Source organism: Clavelina lepadiformis, chromosome 1, assembly GCF_947623445.1.
Source record: "Clavelina lepadiformis chromosome 1, kaClaLepa1.1, whole genome shotgun sequence".
Taxonomy (NCBI): Eukaryota; Metazoa; Chordata; class Ascidiacea; order Aplousobranchia; family Clavelinidae; genus Clavelina; species Clavelina lepadiformis.
This window is the reverse complement of record NC_135240.1, coordinates 21,435,722-21,462,180: the sequence shown is the minus strand read 5'-3', so window position 1 is coordinate 21,462,180 and position 26,459 is coordinate 21,435,722. Positions and strand designations below refer to the sequence as shown.

At 36.5% G+C, this 26,459-nt stretch overlaps 2 protein-coding genes across 2 annotated transcripts; both read right to left on the bottom strand.

Annotated features, from left to right (window-relative positions):
* LOC143447572 (uncharacterized) lies at positions 1-24,118 on the bottom strand. Its single transcript, XM_076947758.1, has 16 exons — positions 20,546-24,118; positions 20,297-20,412; positions 14,930-15,046; positions 14,148-14,338; positions 13,852-13,954; positions 13,433-13,478; positions 11,587-11,691; positions 10,339-10,528; positions 9,791-9,867; positions 9,105-9,246; positions 7,993-8,170; positions 7,739-7,841; positions 7,406-7,588; positions 6,834-7,019; positions 5,720-5,843; positions 1-5,273 (listed from the first exon to the last, which is right to left on the bottom strand). Exons 2-16 carry the CDS (start codon positions 20,383-20,385, stop codon positions 1,336-1,338), a joined length of 5,772 nt encoding a protein of 1,923 aa, XP_076803873.1. The 5' UTR covers positions 20,386-20,412; positions 20,546-24,118; the 3' UTR covers positions 1-1,335.
* LOC143449501 (protein FAM200C-like) lies at positions 23,095-23,490 on the bottom strand. The gene has a single exon (XM_076949735.1). The coding sequence runs from the start codon at positions 23,488-23,490 to the stop codon at positions 23,095-23,097; it is 396 nt and encodes a 131-aa protein (XP_076805850.1).
* Positions 24,119-26,459: the final 2,341 nt, after the last annotated feature.

Sequence of the window (26,459 nt, the reverse complement as noted above, 5' to 3'; positions counted from 1 at the left end):
TATTTGGAAGCATTGGTTTATTTCGTCATATAACAATTTAATCACAATATTTATTCTGCAAACGAAAAACTTAAGCGGAGGTATTAGTAAACATAGATGACATTTTCATGGTCATAGGGGAGGGACCACTTGATCCTACGCAATAAGATGGCGAAACGTTTCTATACGGGCAAGTCAGAATACTGTAAAGAATGCAAAAATAATGGTTAAATATGATAGGTAAATTAAAGTGATTAACGAAAACGATATAAACGCTGTTTATCAAACTGTAATTCAGGAAATATTTATGTACACGACGCAAAGAAACACATTCACGGACATTAGCGATGGAGCTGTATGTGTAATAATAAAGGGTCCTTTCTATTTTATATACAGGCAAAATATGATCAATTGATCACGTAACTGCATATTGAATTTCAGCACACAGTAAACATTCCATTTACACGAAAAATACGCTTCGGTTACAAAGTGCAACTATTAGTCCAGCCTTTTCAAGTTCATTTTTGGCTTCAAACGGCAACAATGGAATTACAAAGAAGTTCTAGTGCAAGATTGGTGGCAAACGAGATGAAATAAACTAAGTCAAAAAACATTGTAACGCAAAAGCCGACATTCCATAAGCATTTCCTTGCGAGGTATTTCGACAAAGTTTTATTTAAATTAGTACCGTCTATGACAGATAAATAACAGCATTCTCAAGAAACTCAGTGCCAACACAAAACACACTTATAGCTTAATGCTTTGAAAGAATTGTTAGGCGATGTGCATACCTGTAAAACTGTAAATACACAGAAACCAAAAAGAATTTATACGATTGAAATAATGACATATAATTATTTATGAAGAAAGTTTGCCTGTTGACAATAAACAAGACTTTAGAAATTATGTTTTCTGTACCAAGGCCGGCGATTACCACGCGATTACTAAATGAAGAAACTTTCACAACAGCATTGGATGCATAATTAATTAGGTAACTGAAGAGGGCCTGCAACGCAAAAAGAACAAAATTGAAGGTAAATTACAATAACACAATGTATTTCAAATACAAAAATGAAGGACATGGTAAGAAACCTGATGACAAGACCACTAGCACCGGTCAATACTATTATCACGTTGAAGAAATTTACAGTTTGTAAAGAATGGAGAGATTCCAAAGCGACGTAATACACACTTCGGCCTAAACTGTCTGTAATTATTGTATGGCGACAATGAACTAACGAGATATGAACATTATCTATAGATCTCACAATATAGCTCAATTGTGAGTTGGAATGAAATGGGGCAATATGTTTTCAACACTTTAAGCGAAAAAAAAAACGAATAGGATAAGTTTTCTTACGAAGTTAATATCGGTTTCGATGGAACGGGCGGACGAACCGAGCGGAAATTTGACGTAGGCCGTTGATATTTTGCATTCGAATTTTGTCCGTTTTTATCTTCGAAGTCCGTTTTACGGTTAACCCCGTCTGACGGCAAACTTTGTGGCGTGTTTCCATTTGTTTTGCTTGCAATGTTTGATGGAAGTTTTATCTTGGAGAAGGACTTCACTTCTCTCTGGTGGTCAAATAGTCTTGGCGTAATCAATGAGTGATAAGCCGTTTTGTTTGGACTGACAACTTGGTTCAAAGCCTTATCACTTTCCAAGCAAGGTTCAGGCACATTTGCTTGAATCCCTTGATTGGCTTCAATATCCATTTTCCGTTTTTGGCTTCCACACTCCGACTCCAACGACTCTTGCTCAAGTAAGCAACATTCGTCTTCTAAAAAGCCGGCTGCTTCTTTGAAGATTTTGTCATTTGTCCTTGCGTGAGGCAAAACATCCGGATGTCCATTTACTGAAGTATTATCATCGCATTGCCTTGATGGTTCGTGAAACTCGTCTGGTGGGGGTGGAAAATCGGTGAAATCCAGCTCGGTTTTATTGGTCGTTGTAATCGGAACTATGCGACTTACGTCAGGTATGGTAACATGCCCGTCTTTTTCCAGGTCAACTTTGCCGGGAATTTCTCCCTGAAGGACCCGGTTCATAATTGCTTCAAGCGTGTTGCCTTCTGTCGGGGAGGATTTATCTGCTTCCACTGTGCTGCAAAAGTGGCTTGATGAATCAGGAAAGGATGAAATACTTTCGGTTTTGGAAAATTTTGCATCATTGTCGTGATATGCAGTGTCGGCTTCCATGTGATCAACTGCATCGTTCGTATCATCGGAATCAATCACCTCTACATCCCTTATGCTGGAGAATTCGCTCTGGTTGATTTTGTCTGCAAGTGTTTCCACCTCCTCTTCATATTTCGTTGATGATGCTTTATCACTTTCTTCTTGTACAACATCTGCAAACTCCGCAGGTATCTCTGAAACAATGGTGTCCAAATTGACGATTTTAGCAGATGGTGGAACAGAATTAGCACTTGGCTCTTCCTGGTAAAAACTTTGCTCATTGTAGAAAATGTCGTTTTTATTTGTGCCATCAGGATGATCTACTCCTTTAGATAAGGCAACAACTTCAGTAAAAGTCGCACCCTTCTCTTCAGCAACTTCTTTCACTGTAAGCTCTCCATCATCAGATGCTTGTTGTGCAGATGAATCATTTTTTGTGTTAGCTTTCATATCTTCACCTTCTTCTGTGGACTCAGCTAGAATATGGAATTTATCAGGAACTTTTTCCACTGGAAGTTCGCTACTCTTAGAAAATTTTTGCTCTGGTACATCTTCTTTTATCTCCAATACATCATGTTTACCTTCCTCCTCCAATGAGGGCTCTGCATTATTCTTAAGTTTATCATTGCGAAAAACATCACTAATGGATAAAGCAACGCCCTCCTTCCCAGTACCAACATCATCATCTTCGTGAATAAAATTGCATTCCTTTACTTTTTCTGTTGAATCGCTTTCATTCATTTTGTGCAAGACTTTATCTTCTTGACATTCGTGTTCCTTCAATGACAGCTCGTCACCATCTATATCCTGCACATGTTCTTCTTCATTATAAAGTGTGACATCTTCTGCTTCACCAACTGCTTCAATCACTTCTTCCACTTTGCTGGTTGATTCTGCAGAAACCAGTGAAACATCCATAGCTGGACCGTCAGTAACTGATACATCTTCCAATTTATCCATGTCCAGGGATCGTTTCCTGGGTGACGGTATCGGCCTGATTTCAGTAGAGATGCTGTCTTCCTCTGTTAAAGAACCATCTTCTTCTTTACTATGTTTTTCTACCAGAATATCAGCAACAGCCACGTCATTAAGGCTAGAACAAGTTGAAGATGATGTACGAAGATGTTGGCGTATCGGCTTTGTTGGGCGAGTTGCTTTTGAAGGAGTACCATCAGATGTTGTACTGCTTTTACGACTGGATGATGGAAGTTCAGTTTCAGATAAACGAGTGATGAACGTTGACACTGTGTCCTCCACTTCTTTATCATTTTTAGAAACTGTTGAAACCAAGGGTGGATGAATTTCTGCATCAATCGGGAGATTGGGCATGCGTAACTTTCCAGGAGTGTTTTCGATTGATTTCGGACTTTTGCCTGGTGAAAGCTGAGGTTGAAAACCACTGGGTAATCGCTGGAACGTCGAAAAACTCACTGGTCTCAGATTATCAGTCTTATCTCGTGTTCTCATCTGTACATTGCCTAAAGAACTTTGGATAGCAGTAGGATTGGGGTTTATTTGGATCTCTAGTTTATCATTATCAGAATCAAGGGTTGAGTACACACCAGCTGGCATTGAATCACTGACCACTGGAGGACTGACATTACCAGGAGATGAAAAATCGTGACTTCGTTTTCTCCGACTGAAACGTTTAAAAAAGGAAAAACCTGAATTTTTTGAAGAGTTAGATCCTGTGGGAGATCTTAAAAAACTGATAAATTTCCACCGGCTGCTTGATTCCGGAACTGATTCTGGAAGAGGCTCGGGATTGCTTAAAGCAAACACAGATGTGCTCTTTTCCTTGCCCACGTTATAGCTACGTGAAGTCGAAAAGAAGCGAAAGAAAGATCGCGACTTTGGACTTGGTGCCGACTTCCCCAAACCTTTGTCCAAGCTAACACTACGTGATAATGTGGATCCTCCAAACCATGACATTCTATTTTTCTGCTTTTTATCTTTAAGGCTTTTATGTCCCCTTGCAAGGTCAGTAACAGGAAGAGGACTTGCGACAATCTCTTCTTCCTTATCCTCCTCTTCAGCTCCTAACTGAGATGCAGCAACATCCAGCTTCAAAGGCTCTTTTCCCAAATTAGCAGAGAGTTCTTCACTCGTGATACCATTACCGCTGCTAGGGTTAGGAACATCAAAACGATCTGCATCTTGTGCAGCGGGAACATCAGTTTCTTCATTGGGATCAAGAGGTTTAAAGGAGGAAAATCGAGGTCTTTGGGAAGAATGCAATTGTGTGGATGAGGAGGCGTTAGAGCTGCTGTCAACTTCAGTTTGTGATCTTTTTTCTTGTTGTACTGATCCAGATTCTCTTTCATCTACTGTATCAGTACTTTTGTTGTCCGCATGTTTATTAGCACTACTTTCATTTTCACTAACAATGCTGCCTGTCTCATAAACATCACTTCGAAACTCTTTTATGTCTTCTGTTGCATTGCTTTCCTCATCCGTTTTAGTATCATCAAGGACTTCTTCAACTGCATCGTCGGAGGCCTTTTTTTCGTCAATTTTGTTGGAATCTCCTTCCTGATTGGTATGGGGACCTTTATCAGATTCTTTGCTATTCCTTGATGAATTGTCAAAGACCTTATCGTTAATATGAGCAAGATCATCATTATTATACACAGCAACCATGAGCTCATTCCAATGGTCTTCTTCTTCTGGACTACTATTTTTAACATTTTCTTCGGCAAAGATATCTTTAAAATGTTTTCCATCCTGTTGTGATAAGACAGAACCAATACCGGAAGATGGCGATGTTGACGTCGTGGATGCAACCGATGGTAAAGGTGACAGATTATCCAGTATTACAGCAACTCCCTCATCGTCTGTTGTTGTTGATGATGAGGGTTTCGAAGACTGTGATTCTTCCACGCCTGCCGTTTCACTTGCAGAAGAATGATGGCGACTCAATTCATCTTCGTTCATCTTGCTCTGCTGATACATTGCTCTCACAGATGCAGGAATTTGGTGTGACAACATGGAAGAGCCGACAACCTCAGAAAAATCACAATAAAAGAAAGATGGGGAAACTGAAAGATCAGACTTGTCTTCAGGTGGATAATTCCAATGAGAAGCGCGGACTTTATGTAGTCCAGAATAATCTGGAGCTAAAATACAAAAGCTACAATTAAAACCAATTCCAATTCATTAATCCAAGTTTCACTTAACCTTAATTAATTACTTTATCCAACTAACCTGATCAAGAACCAATCATGCATTTTTTAATGAATAGACCATTATAAGATTTATGATACATTGACGTAGTTAAGCCTGTGCTTGTTTATATATATTCTGGTCGAAACTTTAGCTTTCAACACGAATTCCGCAGTGCGACTATTTCAGCACGAGTCGCAAATATTTATGAGCAAGGGTTCAGTGATTTTAATTAAAAAATATACTTATACTGTATTTGTATAAACCAGTTCGGGCTTCAAAAAGCGTTAGACTGGTCATTGCTAATAAGCCTGACAAAAGTCAGAATTAAAACACAACGCGGCTGTTTTAGGTTAAAACGGGTATGGTATATGGTGAAATGGTAAACTCAAAAATTTACCTGTAGCTGAGTCAGCAAATGGTAAAGTAAGCATCATATCGTTGTTGTCCTGAACGCGGCAATAACCGGATATCATGAAGGCGAAGTTCTGAGCAGAAAGTGGATGCATGGACAGCACCAAGGGCTGAAACCAAAACAGGACACCAGTTCATGTTGAGAAATTTTACCATCGTTAATATTTTGGGGGGAATTAATGTGGAAATTTTCACTCTTTCAAGACAAAATTACCTGTCTAAACGCTTATAAATACAGGATTGAGCATCAAATAATATTGTTAAATTATTTAAAAAAAAACAATTGCAATCGAAATCCTTTTTTAATTTTTCCCATGACACCCAAAAATTTATCTTGCAAAGTTCCAATTTACAAAAACTCGAAACAACATAATTTATTTCTGGAAAATGACGATATGTTGCTATTGTTTGTGAAGTTTGCATTCTATTTAAGTCAAGTGATAGATATGCAAATTAGGTGACGTACCAACATTTTATAGAAGTTTGAAGAAATGTTGTTGATCAAAATATGTGTCACATGAAGCAGCTGTTCATGTATTACACAAACAGCTGAAACTTGACGCAATTTTCGTGCGAATCAATTTCGCCTCCAATAATTACGCCACAAAGCAAATTTATGCAAGTGACGTCAAACTTTTGGTGTCTATTCACAAGTTTCTGGCAAATCGTTTCCACATAATTCCCAGGCTGGGTTGAAATTTTTCTACTTGCGCAAGAAAACCTGGGCGAAACCGATTGTTAAGCTAGACGAGAGACCGCCAAACTCAAGAAATGTAGGAGTAGAGATTGCATACAATACACGCAGCATCCCTCAAAAGCTATTGCGATCCTATGTAGTATGCCAGTGGTGGTTAAGCGGTTAAACAAAAAACAGGGTTTTTCTTTAAAAAATAAATAAACCATGAAAAACTAAACGAAACTAAAGCTCTTCTTGGAAAGTTTCCGTACACACAAACGCCCGGATATTTCCAGATCAAACGCAATTCGGTTAGTCTGCAATTTGCATGGCGCCGATAATGATGTTCTATCCAAGCAAGTAAGGAGAATTAACAAACGCGCAAGTGTGATGATCAGGAAATAACTATTTATAAACCACTTACCGCCATGTCCTTGAAGTCAACCCTCACATTGGTTTTGATTGCGTTCGGCTGGAAAGGGGCAACTTCGACCGATTGCACCAGCGGAAAGTCAGAAAAAATCGAGGCCATTTTTGTCTTGCTGTTAATTAGCTGACTCACGCCATAGTGGTATCCGACTATTAGGGTGACGTCAGATTCTATCAACGCCTGAATAAAAACAAGCGACGAATTGAAAATATTTTTGTATGACGTAATAACCGAATATGTAAAAAGCAACCAAAACGTGCGCAAGGAAAGACGAGAAGAAAATGTAAATTAGCATATCTATGAACGGCATCAGATCATGGATATATGCCAGCATTTGACATGCTCAGTGGAAGTAATAATAATAATATAAAATGGATGTGGACTTTCCGTTTCAAATTCCTAACAACAAGCAACCTTCTGAGAACGTTGCCTTTAAATATATCTGTCGTCTGTTGGACCAACTCAAGATAGCGTATTAAAGCATGTAAAACAGTCAAAAAAGTCAGACGACGTAGCATTAACGTATCCTGCCAGAATCGATCCAAGTCACGCACGCGATTACTGACCAAAATAGTCGCCTCGAAATAGCGACCTCCGTAAAGGTGGTGTGGCGACAAAAGCTTGATGTACTGCATTTGGAGCTTCATCGAGAGCTCTTGGGAATCTCTGCTGGAGTTGGGACTCACGGGGGGCGCCGAAGCAGAGCTTGAACTCCCGTTTGCATTCAACACAAAATTAGTGTAGTTGGTCTGAAATAAAAAAAAGATTAAATGCAACAAACTGTAAGTCAAGGGAACAAACTTTGCAAGGTCAATGGAAAACCGAGGAGAATGGACACTGGACAGTCCGTTTAAGAACAACCGGCAATTTAATTTAATGTATGTTGGTTTAGTAATTACCTTCAGAAATTGCTGTAATATCTTTCTATGTTCTTTTAAATGATTATCCTGGACCAGTTTCAAGACGTGTGCTGGTAGAAAGCATGCTAACCCGTAATCTTTTCTGGAATAAAATACTAATACAATAATACTGCAATTCCGCGCGGATGTTTTTGCATAAATATAACTAGTACGAGAAAGATAAACCGCACACGGTAAAATACCTTAACAGAAATGTGTAAAAGTTAAAAGTAAAAAGCTCTAACTGAACTTACTCGATTTGTTTGAGGTTAACTTTATTCGAAACTTGAAAGGAGTTTTTCTTGCTAACGCGTGGGCCGATTTGCTCTGTCGATCCACTGCCACTAGAGTGCACTAGAGTCGTGACCAACATCTGAAAACTGGCCAGTCGAAGAAAATCGTCCGTGGATAAATCGTCGTCATACAAACCATCTAAAGTGTAATATTTATTCATTTTAATATTTAATTTCTTAATACTTAATTTGTAGATTACGTTACGGTATTTTACTCATTGCAACCTGGATCCTTGAAATTAGATAACACAGATCAATATCAAAATTTTTTGGGGGTACAGGATGAATACTTTTTAACGTTTTAATTTAGAAAACAGTATCGGTGATACGCAACCAATTCTACAAATACAACAACTTCAATGGTCTCTGTTTCCTGTATACGTCGTCCGTATATACGTTAGGATTTTCAAAATATAGCGTTTTGTCTGAATTTTAATTTACCTTCTGGCATTCCCTTTCGTTATTCGCCGAAAAATAGTAGAACTTATACCAATGGGTTAAACTAATGGGTACAGCACAAAATAACAGCAAGACCATATATCACGTATTATGTGTAAATAAGACAGGTAATATTTGGAAAATACACGCACGAATACTTGGTGACATAATGTACTGACATAAGGTTTCAGTTTGCCCACGCTTTAAAACGTCTTAAACGAATTCGATTATTTTTAACGGGATTTCTGATAAAGGTTTGAAAAAGTCAAAAATTCTTTTTAAAAAATTCAAATCAAGTATGCAAATGTTGTTGCGCTAATCATGCGTTGCGATAAAATGCATTTTGCACAGATATCAGTATCTTGAAGGTATAGTTATTATCTCATAAATAAATATTCACAACAACGAAGAAACCTTTGACCTTTTAATTCCCTGGCAAAATAAAACTTACTTCAAAAAGATCGTTTTTTGACGTTCAGTGTTATCAAAATAAATTTAGATTTGGCTATTGTAACTTTCCTCCGCTTTATCAGCGCCGCGCCAATCTTTATTTGAATGCTTACAATACATATATAATTACACAAATACATTCTTTGCACGTTACATCACGTTTAATTACATTTAAAAGCTCTTACTCGTCACGACGTCGTTTAAGCATTGCTGGTAATGGTAAGTAAAAGAGACAAAGTCCTCTCGCGCCAACTTGTGGACGTCTTTTGGCACAAACGTTAGCCTGAAGTGGCATTGGTGATGCTTTAGAGCTGGGTTACTTAAAGTCTGGAAAAGAACGATAAAAAATGACTTTAATAACAACAAATAATGGTAATAAGAAAATACTTTAGTGTTCTATGTAGTGTTTGTAGGAGCAATCGTATCGTTTGTATTTTCAACCTAAAGTAATTAGGCGAACCATATGTACATTGTACAATGTACATCAGTCTTGGTTTCAAGTTCCTTTGAACTCTGTTCTTGTTGTACGAAGCAAATGGAGAGAAAGTATTGCAGTGGCAACTTAATACGCAAGCAATGGATAAAATAATCCATTTAAAATGAATACGAACATATGTCTTGCGACAGCCTAACTTAAAATGGGAATAATTACTACTTTTAGCTGTCCAGACTCGGTCTTTGTATAAGGCCTTCTATTATTGTGACATCATATAGTACGTGTAATCATACTTGGAAATCGCTGATATACAGGTGTATAAAATAAGTTAATAAATGAAAGTTTTGTAGTTGTATGTACAGTAAACTACATGTTTGGATAAAATATAAATAAAAACACTGAACGATGGCAAGTTTTGGAATATATAGCACCCACCTTCCCAATACAGTCCCAAGGTGCGATTAAAACTTCATCTGATGTCTTGCGTTTTGATGTTTCTCTCTCGTTAGGTGCTAAAATTAAAAAAAATTAAAAGTGAAAAACAAAACACAAGAGATTGTCATGGCAAACAACACCAGGTGACTTATTTGAAGACTTGGCCTGCAGAACATTCTTGTGATAATTACAATCGTCTAGGATTTACAGTAATTTAATCGCTATAAATAAATTGAACCGATTAACATAACACTTCAACGAAATGATGACAACATAAATTTTAACTATAGACATTCCGTCGTGACAATAATAAAAAATTATCCACTTTTCACTTAAGCATAACACAAACCAGGAAGCTAACAGGGTAAGAAATGATATTTGGAGCAGGAGGAATTATATATCAAACAATTATAACCAGAGCAAAAAGGATACCCCGACATTAAACAGGTCAAAAGATATGTTTTCTAATGTTTCGCCTCTCCGGTTTGTTTCAAAATAACTACACTTTCTGAAAACGTATGGTAACTGAGAAAGAGTTATGGACTTACATTTATCCTTGGCGGGAACGAAAACGAGAGAGTAGAACTTCGAATCTTTGATGTCTAATTTGTCGCAGAGAGCAGACACGATGTCCCCAGCAGTCGTCTCCGGATTAAACTGGAACGAGCGGGATTGCCCTTCTTCCAGAAAAACACGGAGTACTCCGGGAACAACAAGAAGACGACTGGATCCAGCAGACTGAGTGGAGATATAAAATGAATGACAACTTTACCCTAAGCATTGATAAAATTTTACAAAACAAAAATACACATTTCATCACAAATTAGTTTGTAAGTGCCAAGCTATAAGCTCATAAAACGATGTCATTCTTTAGCATATAATGACGCAATGCTGGTAAATAACCAAAACTGATTTTGGAGCCATATCTAGTCAGCAAACATTACAACTATACCTTGCACACACCAACCATTGCAAACACGGTTTGCGATCTTTATTTGACTGCCCAGATAACAACAAATAAATGCAGGTCGACTTGTTTGCGAATAAAATGGGCCGAGAATCACAAACAACAAAGACAGATATGCTGCAGCTTGCGGGCATATTAAGCTCGGGGTGCTTTCCATATCCATTAACTATAGTCATGGGCCATGGCACTAGATTACTGATTCTCGAGTTTTTCATTTTTTTATCGGTTTGCTCAATAAATTTTACACTTCACTTATTTCGTGAGAAGCGCCGAGTGAAATCGAAATTAAGGAATATTTGAAGTATGCAGCATATGCGAAAAACTAGCTTAAGCAGTATCGAATGATAAAAAGTATCAGCGAAGCTTTAATTTTTCAACTTTAGATACAGAGAAAAACGTGCAGCGTTTTGAGTTTCCCTTTATAATCAATTGCCAACAGCCAGTGAAATTCATAAAATATTCATCTAAGTGAGAAGTTAATACATGAGTTATCCAAAACGCATTTTCATTGTGGCAGCAGCACGCAATAAAAATAAATAAAAGACAATAAAAGCCATTCTGCTGCGAACTTGTAGGAAGCTGCAATAAGCTGATGCGCACTTTGCTATTATTTTGAATTTGAAACAAGTTTAAACACCAGTATGAAAAGCTTAAAAAATGTTAGTTTTATGTGCAAATCCCATTACAACTAAACTGTGATATTTAAAATGTATCCTACTGTGTAACTGTACCAACTGTGCACTCTTTTTCAAAATATAAATGAATAGCAACATGATTATTCGCCAAGACAAAAGTGTACAGAAACAACAAGAACTTCTATGCATCTTACCTTGTCCTCGACGTCAAATGTGTTGTCATCTGCAAACCTCACTCTTGGCCTGTTCATCCCTTTTATTAATTTCTTGCCAGGCTTCAGGAATGAAGAACTAGCGACCTAAGCCAACAGCAATATTACCAACAGAGCTACAGTAAAATACGGGTTAAGTAAGTCTGCAAAGGTACGAAGTGGTAAGGTTCTGTAAAGCGTTCAAGTTTAAACGGTAGCACAAAAAGCTATCGATCTTGTGGTATATACGTGATGGTTTCTAAAAATAGACAAGCTTTTCGAAAATAAATTTTAAAGCCCAGACTTTCGAAATCTGACTAAAAGTAAACTTAATTTTGACGAAAGTGTGTCACCATTCATAAATAAACGCAACTACCCATCCCTTTTAAATCTTTTCTCGCCACCTAATCTAACACAACACTACCACAAGCTACTCCATGTTGCACCATTGGAGACAAAGAAATATTGAATACAGGATCATAAAAGATAAAAGGTTCTTTCTAATCTGAGTGTCACGCATGAGTAGACAATCGAAAATCGCATCAACTCGGACGCACAAGTAATTTTTTTAATCGTTGACCTGCTTGATTGCTCTGATGATCATAATGCAATTTGCTCATGTGCTTGCTTAGTTCACAACGACAAGCCAACACATCAATAGTGATGAAATATTTATAACTAAGCGTTGTATTCACAGCAATACAATTATCAGATCTTTGCAAGATTATGTCCTTCTAATCTAAAAGAACACGCATTCAAAAATTTACTTCAAACATTACAAGTAACACGAAAACTGCAATCTTTATGACATAAGGGCACACCGATAAGCTGATCGAGACTGGCATAGGCAGCTCGTGATATTATATCGCGTTAAACATTAACGTGTGCTGCAAGGGCCTGGCACTTGACGAGGCATTTAACTGGTGCCTCTGGACGCACATAACGAAACTGTAAAAACCCGAAAGGAATGTTAACTCAATTCATAGAAAACTCGATGGCAGCAAACAAACTCTTTTCCATGAGCAACTTTTCAAGATAGCGGGGGGCAGTTAACAAGCAAGTCGGTATGTCGTTGTTAACATTGTTTAAAATACACCCAAGTGACGAAGGAGAAGTTTAAAGGATTCCCGACGAGTTATTTGTTATACTTTCGGTCCTTTTTCTTCAACCGACCGTCCAAAGAAAACAAACAAATCCAAACTACAATATTCGTCCTAATACGACGACAGATGTTAAAAGGTAGGACTATCTGCCCAATCGTCATATGTAGCAATTAGCAAATCATTACACCTTTAAATGTATTAAATTGCACACTTACAATTGCGAGCTGCATGTTAACTTCACCTTCCATGTATTTAGCGCATTAAAACAGATGTACGCAGACAAACAACTTCAAATGTAAAAAAACTGAAGTACTACATCCACAAACACGAAGTGTAAACAAGTCGGGCGAAATATTAAAAAAAGGACCTGTCAAGTGAATGTATGACCTTCGTTCAGTTCAAAGGAATAGGTTAACTGCAGGCGAAATGGTCACATCAACTTGTATCATTCGCGTAGGTATGTGCATATCATAAAATATCGTACAGGATGTAGATCTAACAGGCTTATTCGAAGTATGCTGAGAGTCAATACAAGTAAACACGGACCTTAACACTGGTTACTGTTACATGGCGCAATAAACTGTCGTAAACGCGGTTGTTAAATTCTTTTTCTAATGACACTGTCAGCTATTAATGTCTAGTAAATATCTTTCAACATAGTTCTACATGTTCATGACTTGCTATTTAAAATGAAAACTTCAATTTGACGTGGATATTATTTCATGAAATTAGAATACAGTACTTACCCTACGTGGTTGAAGAACGGTCATTGTAACGCTTTTGGTACATCCCCTGCAAACAAAACAATGGAATTGATGCAACAAATACATAAAAGCCTACCCTGTTCTATAATGGAAAACTACGTTTGCAGCAGTTAGTAGCGATTATGTAGATTGTACAAAATACACGAATCAACAAGAATTCAAAAAACGCGTTTTTTTCATTTATGTCAACATTCAACCCTACCAAGGTTGTAAGTAGGATAACACACGAAAACCCAAAAGACAGTGCTTAAGAGGCCGAACAAAACGCAATGTGCGAAAGCAACACGCTCTGGCAAACAGACGCATTTTGTAAAGAATTGAATACGCTTCGGTGGACAGGAATGCCAAGGAGTTGGGATGTCTACCAAACTCATGCTACGAATCGCAACCGGTTTCGTTACCTGATGAGATCTATCACCCGTTCCCTGGGAGCGTTCTTCACATCTTCATCGCCGATCTTTATGATCTGATCCCCAGGAAGCAATCGGTTTTCAGAAGGACCTCCTGTTCAAAAACAGCACAAAAGTTTGCTAGAAAAGCACATACAACAAAAATTTAAAGCTCCATGGTCTGCTACCCGCAGATAATTGCTATGAGCTATACTTGCATTGTGGTTTTGGAAAATACTTACCACTTAGGTTTAATGAATTGCAAATTACCTATTAACTACGATAACACAAGTTTTTTCAGCAAGTACCTGGTGACACTGTTCGTATTATTACTGGTTTTTCACTACCAGCTATAAAACCAAATCCAAGCCTTTCGTGTCGAACTATCTCGTATTGTCGGGGAACAGGCGGGTCCTGTTCGCAAGATGTGGTTTCAGAGCCGCTTGTGCCACACTCAATCATTCTAGGATCTTCGTACGTCACTTGCTGCATGATATGACTGTAAAACGGATGAACTAAGGTTAATCACCTGGAATAGTAAGACCGCGCCCGCAAGCGATTACACACCACGGAAAATTTCTAACAGTAGCTGGCGCAAAAGTCTGCACTTCACCCAGAAGGTATTTGTAAACAATTGGATGGAATTGACATGGGTGTTCATTTGCCGAACAACATTAAAAAGCCTATCATCGCCATCCCAAAGAATGCGATTAGTAATATTGACATAGCGTACTTGCGAAAAACTTCCTGTTCTACAATAATGATAAAATCAAGCGCTTAATCTAATAATTCTTTCCATACCAAAACAATTAATTACTGGGTAATGATATACAGTATCACAGTATACGATCAGTTAATCACAGGTAAGTAAACAATCCTTAAATTGTCAACGAAAGGTTAATTGATAAAAGAGGTTGAAAAAAGCAACTTGCCACAACTCATAAACAACAAGCACCACACGCGGTCCTTTTGACAAAGCGTTTGTCAATGCGAAATGCAATATCAATCTTAACTGTTAATTCAAACTTTTAAAGGGTGTAGAAAATACCCACTAAGCTATAGAGCAGCTAATAAAAGTAAAACCTCTCACTTTAAGTAATAAGGCTTATCGGCGTGATCTATGGCACATTCCCAACCGTAAGGAAGATCGAAGGCACATGACCAGCTTTCCGGTGGCGGAAGAATTTGAACCGTTTTACTGTGGTGGCTGAAACAAAAATATTCGTAATTACAGTTATATTTTATGCATATTTTGAAACTTAAATTCTCAAAAAAGAACAGACATTTATAATCCAACTTGGTATTGACATTCAATACGCATATCGGCACATGCTATTATGATAATAACAACAATGCAGATTTACACGCATGATAAAAAATAAGATATAATTCATTTCTACGTCACTAAATATTTCAGCAGTTGTTAACAGGCATTGCCTGTTGTATATACTTCAGGCGGAGCGCTGAATTCTCACAAAAATGTACACACAGACCAACATTAAACTCGAAATTCTAAGAGGATTTTCTCAGGTACAATAGCAAAAATTTACAATGATTATTACCTTCTCACCTAAATAAATATTAATTTCGCACTGACCACAATTCACATGGTTACAACACATGACGAAAAACAAAAAAAAATCGAAAATCCATTCCATTCGGCCTCTATTCCGTGAACTTTATACGTTTATCACGTTCATGACATGATAAAACTCCGTAAAAACTTACACAACAAAATTTATGCCCTAACTTTAGAAACCAGAAGTCCATTCTAAGAACCCAAAATGAAAGTTTTTTTGATAAAAAAATGAGTGTATTCAGACGTCTTTGCATGTTCGGTAAGATTAAAATCTCTTAAACCTAATTATCAGAGAACATAACACACAGTCTTCTAGTACCTTTAACTGAATACGCGAATATTTGCAAATTGGACGACCATTAAATGTATCCAAATCGATGTTACCTTATCAGCACTTCGCTGTTTTATCACGTTTGTGGTTTGGCATTTAATTTTTTGTGCGGCAGTCTAACAAATCATGTCTAACTTCTATGTATAATGAAAACAGCCGTAAATGACATAGCAAATTGTTTTTCCTTACTTCCTAGAAATGAGTAACTAATGACGAAATCTATGCAATTGCATTGCATACATTGTACAAAATGTTTTAAAAAAATGTAAATAGGTGTGTATGCAATAAGTAAATTAAAAGAACTCTATTCATCGTAATAAGCTAGAGCGCAAGACGCAATACAAATTCTTTAACACAAGAAAGCTTCGTTTGGTAAGGTTTATATGAGATTGGTTGACTGCTTGACACGTGAAAGTCAATCATATTTAAAATAAAGATTCGATAGTCTATTCTTAAATTTAATTATTCTAACCAGATTTTGGATCATAACAATCTGAAGTATTTCGGTAAGGGCGTCCCTATACCGCTGCAACCAACTGAAATACAGTATAGGCCGTTTTAAGAACAAAAACTCTTGAAAAAGTTTTACAAAAAAGATAGTAAAGTGTCAAGTGTTTGAATAAAATCGATTCTAGAAATATGGGGAGATGGCAAAACAGCGAACAACTATTACTCGCTGATATTAAAACTATAGCCTACAAAGCAACGTATCTACCAAAACAAATTTTAAAGTATATATGCATAACAGTTCGAAAAAAGCTTCATATACCAGGAGTTATTTTCACACAATATTACAGAACCAATGCCGACCTGTATCTAAAAACATTTTTGGACAAATTGAAAATTAAACCTAAACGGCTGGAGAGAAAAATTGAGCGATGTATTTTATATTTATGCAAAACGAATGACAAAAAATTTTGTCAAATGTTACGATCAAATGTTACCAAAAATTGTAACATAACATGCCCTAAAATACTACAAAGCCATAAAGCATGATAAAAGGCTAAACCTTCAGTCGATTTTAAACTGATGTTGGGACAATTTCACACTTTGAACCAGTAACGCAAGTGCACGCCTATGTTCGTGCGAACGGATCGATAGCCCTTTGCTCGATACGCTTGAAGAAAATCTTACGTGTTGGTCGTACGATGTCAGCTTTTGTAGCATATGACTGAAATTCTATGGCAGAACTGTGGCAGAAGTTCGAAAAACTGAACAATGTGTACAAAACGGCTATAATACAACACAAGTGTTTGCATCCACAATTTATGCAATCACAATTTATACGATCCAATTATTTAGAGACATCTAACTTGCACTGTATTTTGGTATATTACTTTGAAAATTGAAATACAACGTTTTAAAAACATATTGCATGGACTGTGGAGACAGTCAATGATAAATAGTCTTTCATTATTAAGTACAGTACTCTATTTCATCAAATCCCATGCGGCCACATAAGATTGCGAAAATAAGTGTGTTGTTCACTGTAAATTGCGGAACGGCGAATGCACGGTTTTGATCAATCAAAAATTGATTGATTAAAACAAAGGTTCCACGTCTGTCAAATCTAATTTACAAATTGCCTTCAGCTTGGTCGACAATTAAATCATAGTTTTCATAGGCCTAATGACTTAGACGCCATTGTGCAATGGAAGCTTTATGTACAATCATTCTAGCTTTATAACAAACGGAAGTAATTTGTAATGAAGGCAAAATATTTCGAAAAGTATGAATTAGTGAATGTACAGGTTTTGCAATGCAACAACACTCCACACTTGCAAGAGTCTAGAAAAACAAACAATCTTGATTCTAGATAATAAGGCAGCACGAGAGGAATACTGTAGTAAGTGGCCGTTAAAAATGTTTTTCAACCCAGTTCAGTCATAATCAACTCAAGCGTTGAATATCGTAACTATAAATGTATTGACATTAGTTCGAAATTACACCAGACAGAACGCCGCGGTCCTTCTGTTTCATGCGCAGTTACACATTAAACTTAAAAACTCTTCTGCCCATGATAAGTCACGACATTATCTGCTGCTTTACTGCGCGGCTGCGGACATTGCATAATTATATAGTTTTTTTTTACATTTAATTGTTTCTGTATACAACAATTGAACGCATTGTTTTATTCATAACAATTTGCGGGTCTAGTTCACTTAATCACGCCAATATCAAGACCGAGTATTGAGAGATTATGACGTCATAAATTCCTTCCCTTCAGTCCTTCATAATAATTGGCAAGCATAAGTGAACTAGCTCAATCACTCGACCCTAGTTTGTTTTTTGTTGTAGGAAAAGGCGTCAAATATGTTAAGGGCCAGTTTGATCACTCTGCACAGCAATTTTCAACTTAAGCCACTTGAAGTAATTTAGCACTTTTCCGTAACAAAAGTATGAATAATAAACTGTACAACATTAAACTTAAAACATACTACAATAGGCCTATAAGCTTCTGCAAAGATCATTTAAGTTGTGGATTACATAGCCACATCGTTACCGTGCAAAACCAAATGTTTACAATGGGCATCAACTCCGAGGTAAACTAAATGGTCTCGTTCAGAAATTTGTTGTCAATAATTATAGTAAACGAACCTAATCTTTTACGCTTCATGCAATAGAAATGTCCAAATTAGAAATTAAACGCTAATTTAAAATTAGTTAGGTACAGATTATGGTATGGAGTAAAGCAAAAGCTGATTTAAACGTATTTGAGACTTGGGGGCTAACTTCGCCCAATACAAAGTAATAAACAAAGATTCCTGGATTTTATTCGGAAAGCTGTCTACTAACATGACTTCCACGCGAAATACGAAGAGAAAGAATGTGATAAATGAATTTCACATAACGTCAAAAATAAAGTATATATTTATATATATATTGTATAACAGACAAAAGTAACATTCAATTGTAAAATCCTTCAGTTCGCTCGGCTGTATACAGGCAACTTTTAACCAGCCAAAAAGAAATTCACTTTCAAACTAATGTGTGCACATGCAAGAACGGTTTGCTAACACACGTGCATGCATACAGGGGAATTTACCAACGACAGGAGCAGCGCTCTTACGTCAAAAAAGCGCATTGGCGGTAATGTAGGCCATTAATATTTTATATTAGATCGTTTGAAGGCTTGTAAAGTATCTGGGAAACCTGTAGGATAACCTTCATAAGAGTATATTGGTTTGTACGCAAGGTATAAAAAAGTAGTCTACATTACCAACGTTCAAAAAGGGCGAATTGTAGCGCATGAGATGCTTCATGCATGTACATATTACTGAAAAGACGCGGTTCGCAAAAGGTCTGCTTTTCTGAAGGCGAAACAATAAAAAAATTTGCTTTCCGATGTAAGTCTGTGAAAGCACATCGCGCATACCCTGTCGGATTCAAACCAAATCGCTCCGTTTCTGAAATCCTACGCGATTACGCGAACAACCACGCAGATACAACATTATTTCCTACTAGTTTCAAAATTTCTCCGCAAAGAAGATATGCACATAAATCAGTACAACACCTTTTAAGTTTTCCCGTAAGATATCCAACGAGTTATAGTTTTTCGAAACAAATTTCAGTACTAGTAACCCGTATGTTTGCATTCAAAAAACGATGAGCACATGCACTTCGAATAATGAAAGATGTATCAGAACGTGTCGTTATAGGAAAACTAATTTTGAAGTTACCACAAAAGTTTTATAACGTTGAGTTTGTAAAACCCATTCCAAACAAGCGTAAGACCAGAATAGTGATCGATAAACTGTTACAAGTGTTGGTGCAAAGACGTGTTGGTCGCGTATAAAGCCGTGCAATGTCAAAGTACATTTTTTTGGATTAGTTAAGTCTGTATCTAACTCCAAAATACGATTAATTCATTTAGACAAGACTTTTTTACTAACACGCTACTTGTCAAACACACCTCGTCAATACGTAACTTGCCATTGTGTAGGTTACGCTACATTCAGTTTTCGTATCGAATTGCACAGTCGTTGGCGATTTCGAATAAATGGTAGATGTTCTTATGAAGAAATAAGAACGTCTTATTTGGGTTGGTAAATACATGGCTAACCGAGCAAAAAGCCTTCAATTCACGGACAGGTTACTGACAAAAACGCTGTTGATAAATCATTTACGCCCCAGTGATTCGTTTGTTGAGGTTTCTTTGACGCAGACAAGACAAAATCAAACTTGCTCTTCAAAAACATTAGATAGACAATCCAAGAGACTCTTTGCTACAAAAATATCTAGTCTGATATGACAATGGAATGTGTGGAATATTTAATTCTGAGTCGTCACTGGACGCATAAACTTTCCAGAATGGCAACTTGCATGCAAATAATAAAATTTGATGAGTAATAAAAATAACCAAAAAATGAATAGAGGAGAGCTATTGCTGCATAAACCTAAGTATCCTGTAACGTCGGTAAAAACGTGGCTTTATTACATACACTGTATTTTCTCGACTAGTGAAGTTACCAGTACACGCACTTCGCTCTTTATATTAACATCATAAGTACTATCAATTGTTATTTGTAGATAGCTACTGAGGATACCTGATATAATAAACTCTCCCGTTTAACCCCAGTCTTGCTTCCCAGCCATGTGGCAATGTTTTAATATCTTGTCTGCATGTAGTAGCCATAACCTCCGTTCACTAATCTTGCGATCACTACAGAAAAGCAAGCCAAAATTTGTAATGTTATTACAAATAAATTTATTATAACAAGATCATCAATAAACTAAGCATTGAAAGCATTGTGTAAAAATAAGTAAACATACAGAAATATGAAAACATTCTATACCAAATATCTTGAAAGACAGCTACTTGCGACTATTCCTATTAACAGGTGAAGTTGTTTTGATGCTAACTGAGTAAAACAATAAATCCATTGTATTGCAGTTTCAATTGTAAAGAAGCTTCAAATGCCATTGGAAAACAAATTCAGAGAATCATAATATCATACTTTCATTACATTTTATTCCACACAACCGTACACTTCTTTTCACAACAAAACAAAAAACACTTCCTGTCAGGAAAAAATGTCAATTGCACTTGTTAACAGCAAATTTTTGGAAGATAATGAAACCTCTGAAGGGAAAGAGGTCTTTATAGTAAGTTGACAAGATGGTATTATGTACATGTACTCATGTAATGTACTTCTTTACTATTATTATCAGATATCAGTTATAAATATATTCACAACCACAATCATAATGCAGCAGAGGTTGGTCACGGATATGCCGACTCATGTATTTTGGATCTAGATATTTATATTTCGCCTAAACGCCATCACCAGTATCCTATTCAAATAGAATACTGATTCATTCATTCGAATAAAATCATGATTCATTCATAACTAAGCAAATTTGCTTTTTATGTTAATTAGGTAGAGCCATAAGTAATATTACTGTAAGGATTCAATTTTTCATGTGTATACTTTCCACAAAATTCAGCTAAGATCAATACTTGTAAAAAAACTCAAATGCTATGAAATTTGCAGAAAACAAGTTGCACTATTATTCGTGATTTTAGAAGAAACTAATTTCAATTAAAAAATGACAAACCACATGGTTTCGGGTTTCCCTTACTTAGTAGTCGCCAGTTCTTCCACCAGTAGTAATAAAAAATAATCTCGGCATTTTTCAACAAAGATTTAAAAATTTGTACTGGTGGAACTAATTGCGGACAAGACAATTTAAATTGTCAGTAGTGGAGCAGCCGGTAATAATTTAAATTGTCAAGTTCAAAAAGGACAATAATACTTCATCACGTAACGTAGGTTTATTAATCAATCTAAAAGATCATTTTCAATTTAGAAGCAAGATAGGCCTATACAGTTCTACTCATCCGTGGTTAAACTAACTACAGTATAAACATGAGCAAAACTAAGCAGTGTAGCTCAAAAGACGACAATAAACTAACTAACTTCACTCCAGAGCTGTTTTCTTCTTTGTCTGCATGTCAGGACAATGGCTGTTACTGTTAAAAGCTCTTCCTTGCTGCATGAGGATTTATAACTTCTTTCTATCTATGACTCCGAATAATCTATTCTGGTTGTTGCAACTTTTATGAAAACAACCTTTTGTGAGCTAACAATTGTACATGGCTCTACCAGTGACAAAATTGAATTTTTACTTTTTGATACAATAATTTTTTAGCTTAAGAGCTCACTGGTGGAGCCACTTTTAAAACACCAGTAATTAACCAGCTCCACCATAAGTAATTTACGGTAAAAAAATTGTCTCTGCGAAAATTATCACTGAAGGTGATATGAATGCTTCCAAAATACATAAGTATGTATACCGGATCACTTAAACCAGTGGTTCCCAACACGTTTTTAAGGCGAGCATTTTTTGAAAAAACTCAGATTTTTAAAATCTTGCGACCCAAGTAAATTGTTGTAAGATTTTAAAAGTTACACAAGATTGCGTTGCAAACACACAGCACTTCAAAAGCAGCAATTTTTTCTGAAAATAATATGTTTATCAAATCACTTCATATATCACACTAATGAGATAACTGTGCTCGCTTGCTGTCATTGAGTTTTTGAAATCGAGGCTTTATTTTACTTAAGCATAGCCGCATACCGGCTTCAACTTCCAGCCAGGTTTCGCTGTTTAGTTTTCAATGCACATATGGCACTAAATCCAGTCTCACAAAGCCAAGTTGTTGCAAATGGAAGCAGTTTTTGAATCACAAATTTTGAAACTGTGGGATACACTTTGTGCATGGAAGCCCAAAAGTGGATATTTGCAAAATATTTAGGGTATTTGTCTTTAAAGGACGCAAAAGAAATACGATTTGCTGCTTCTGTCGTCATGTGCATAAACTGTTCTGCTACATGGATGGGAAGTTGAGGCAGGTCCTTTCCAGCAAATGGATCAATTATCCAATCATTTTGGCTATTAGGTGTGTCACAAATATATTGCGTTAGCTCAGGAAACATATTGTACTCATCTCTAGTGACATAACTTTTCCAGAGTATGAGTTTTTTGTGGTAAACAGAAACTTTGGCGGCGTGATCAATCACCGTAAAACAATTGCCTTGCATAGATAAACTTGGAGAATTCAGAGAGTCAAATATATCGGCAAGGTAAGCAACTTTTGTGTTGAAATCTTCTTGCAAAAACTTCTCGGCTAATCCTACATAGTTCTGTTGCTTCAGGAAGATAGCAATCTCCTCCCGCAAACTACAAACTCGCTTTAGGACACGACCTCATGACAACCATCGCACTTCCGTGTGCAGCAGCAGAGCTTGATAATCCGCATCCATGTCAGTGCACAAAGACGAAAACAAACGCTGATTTAGTGGCCTTGCTTTGATGAAGTTTACATACTACACTACATCATTCAACACTTCGTGCAGCTCTTGAGACAGTTTTCTTGCAGCAAGCAATGAGTCCACACAGCATTTGGGGCTTTGTCTTTGATTCGTTTTACCACACCAGACTTGATGCCAGTACAAGCTGCTGCACCATCGGTGCAAATGCCAGCACATTTATCCCAAGGAATGGAATACTCCGTAAAGAAATCATCCAACAATTGAAAAATATCTTCACCTTTGGTGTGCAGTTTTAGTGGTTTGCAAAGTAGCTTATCTTCTGATACAGCCTCATTGTTGATAAAGCGGATAAAGACGGAAAGTTGGGGCAAATATTCAATGTCGGTAGATTCATCTAACTGAATGGAATAAAAGGGAGACTTCTTCACTTGGATAAGAATCTGCTCGAGAACATCATCAGCCATGTCTACTATGCGTCTTTTCACTGTATTGTTGGATAAAGAAATCACATTTAACTTTTCACTTTCTTTCTCAGCAATCATTATTTTTACTACTTCTTTCATAACTGGCATTAACAAATTCTCACCATCTGTGTGAGGTTTTTTTCAGCTTAGCAATTTGATAGGACGCAACATACCAAGAGTAAACAGCTAATTCATTATGTGCTGTAAATGCTGTCATAATATTTTTTAGATCTTGAATCGATTTCAACTTTTCAACAAAGTTCAACAGGCTTATTCACAAAGTTTGAATGATTTTTCTCTAAGTGTCGTTCCAATTTGTTCTTTTTCATTGATTCTGCCGAGAGAACTTTCAGACATACTATACATTTTGGTTTCCTGTCTAGTTCTGTGAAACCAAGTTTTAAAAACGCTTCATTGAATCATTGTATGATCGTTTTGCCATTCGTAAACATAAAAATTAACAAAAATATAGTTCACTCTGCAATACCTAATGCAAACAATAACTGTCAAAAGTTCTTATACTACGAACATGCTACAAAGGTTTATAGCGAGCTGCTGAAGCTAGCAAGGCAAAATTGCATGCAACTTGGCTATTAACTATTTTCCCAACGAGTCTACCTTCATGAAATAAGTCTGCGGTTTTCAGTGTTCACACGACGCGCTCAAAACCTTTTCACTGCGGGAGCTCTTTGTACGACAAAATGAAACTGATGCGAAATTACTCAAGCGTTACGCAGAACAGCTTTCTGATGTCTCGACATGAAACGCTTCATGACTTGCAGTTTATATTTTCAAGTTTTCAATTTTTTTTCTTTTAATTTTTCGCCCAAGATGCAATATGCCTGAAAAACTAGAGACCCAAAAAAATAATCTGGCGACCCAACTTTGGGTCGCAACCCATGCGTTGGGAACCACGGACTTAAACTACTGCTTCTCAAACTACCTTGAGTTTCCAAGATTATACGGATAGGTCACAAGTAGAATTAGTCTATGTTTTACCTAAGTTATTGGCTATCAAAGTTATTTTAGCTGCTATAGAAAAGGAGAGATAAACATACATACTCGAAGTTTTCACATTACTCCAAGGCTAATAGCTAGACTGCACAAAATCATTATTTTGGGGTCACAGTCGCAGTGTCAAACTGTTCTAGAAATGATTATTATGGGTCATGAAACAATTTGGTGAAGAAACGCTGGCTTAGACCACTGATATAATCATATAGATCATTTGGAACACTTAGAATGCAAGGGCACCAACAATTACTTTGCTCTATTATCCTAACCTAACAAAAGGTCTGCAAAGGGTCTAAACAATCCAACTGGTATTCAGCCCAGATTAAAAAGTTTTTATTTTGGAGGAAAGTCTACCACAATGCAAGCAAAAGTAGTATGTATTATTTAAGTCCCTAACATAGGCTAGTTTGTAAATTTTCAAATCTGAAACTTGACTATATTGATTCCTGCTTGTGTTCGTACCAGTTTATGTGTCTTGGAGGTACCCTAGTAGATCAGCATAAATGCACTTCAGTGCTATTCACTTATTCGAAGTCATTATTTCACCGTATGTAAGTCACGCACCCTGTTATTAAACATAAGTGGTTAGGTTGTGAGAATGGGTATGCAAAAAGTTACTTTCAGCTATTTCAGGTTTTATTGGAGTTAGGTTTAGATTAAAAACTAGATTAGGGTTAGGTTCAGGTTACTCTCATATATTATGAAATTTAAGTTAGTTTAACACGAAGCTGTAAAAAACAGCTTTAAATGGACAATTTTTCCAGTGAAATAGTGGCAGTCTAACTTTTTTATCAATAAATCAATGAAGCGGCCATTTTACTGGAAAACTGTGTTGCTTCCCCAGCCTAAAATAAAATCCCAGGGAACGAGATCTCATTTTTGTGACCTGGAATCCTGGATGAGGGCGTGTTATTGAAACCCTTAGTAGCTGAAAAACATATAAACAAATGAAACTAAGCAACCTAAAACGAAATTCCGGGAGCAAGCATCACCATCGTTTAAGTCTCACCCTTGCCCAAGTCTGCAAGCGAATCACTGTTAATAATGTATTACTGTACAGCAGTACAGAAGTAAAACCGTAGGCCTGGGCCCTGCTGGGGTAGCCTAGTACCGTCGACTATAGGCATAGTTCTTTACAACAACATTCAGACGTTACCGGACTTTACATTTACCACTATTACCAAGACCAAGACTTTCACATTTAACAATATTACCACCGTGGATCACGGTAGGCTACGCCTATACAAAAAGTGAAAAAATCTAGTCTAGCCTAGTTCCCATGCAGCATGAGGAATTGGGAGATTTCTTGTTGTCTTTCTAAAGTTTCGAAAAGTGCGGGGATCTAGCGAAAGCAAATATTACGCAAAAAAACAAAATATGATACTAAATCATACAAACGAATCAGCAATTCGTTTCTTATTTCAGTACAAATGGTTCAATTAATTATAATTAATTTATATATAATTAATTTTTTTATTAGTCTATTTGTAAATTAAAATTAGAGCATAAGCACGTAGAGTTGAAGTATATATGGCTGGAATAGATGGTATTTTTTGCCAATTTTATTAACTATTTATCGAATTTAATTTAAATTTTATGGCATTTGGTTTAATCGCTAGGCCACAACCATACCGGTAGCCTTGATTTTCTGGTAATTGTCCCAAGAATTTTCAAATAGGCTAGTCTTGCCGATATCAAATAACTTATAATAATATATTTTTTATATAATTTAATAATAATATAAACATATTTAATAATATAAATAATAGTAATATATTTTTATGCGTAGTGCCGTATTGGTACTCTGCAGTTAGCGTTGTATCTACATCTCTTTTTTAACCTTTACAATAAGCAATTCATTTGGGGCTTGGTTGGCAGCCAGAATTGCATATATTAAGCGTACCAGTTGAATACTTTTATTGTAAGTAAAATAATATTAATAACCTAAGCCAAAT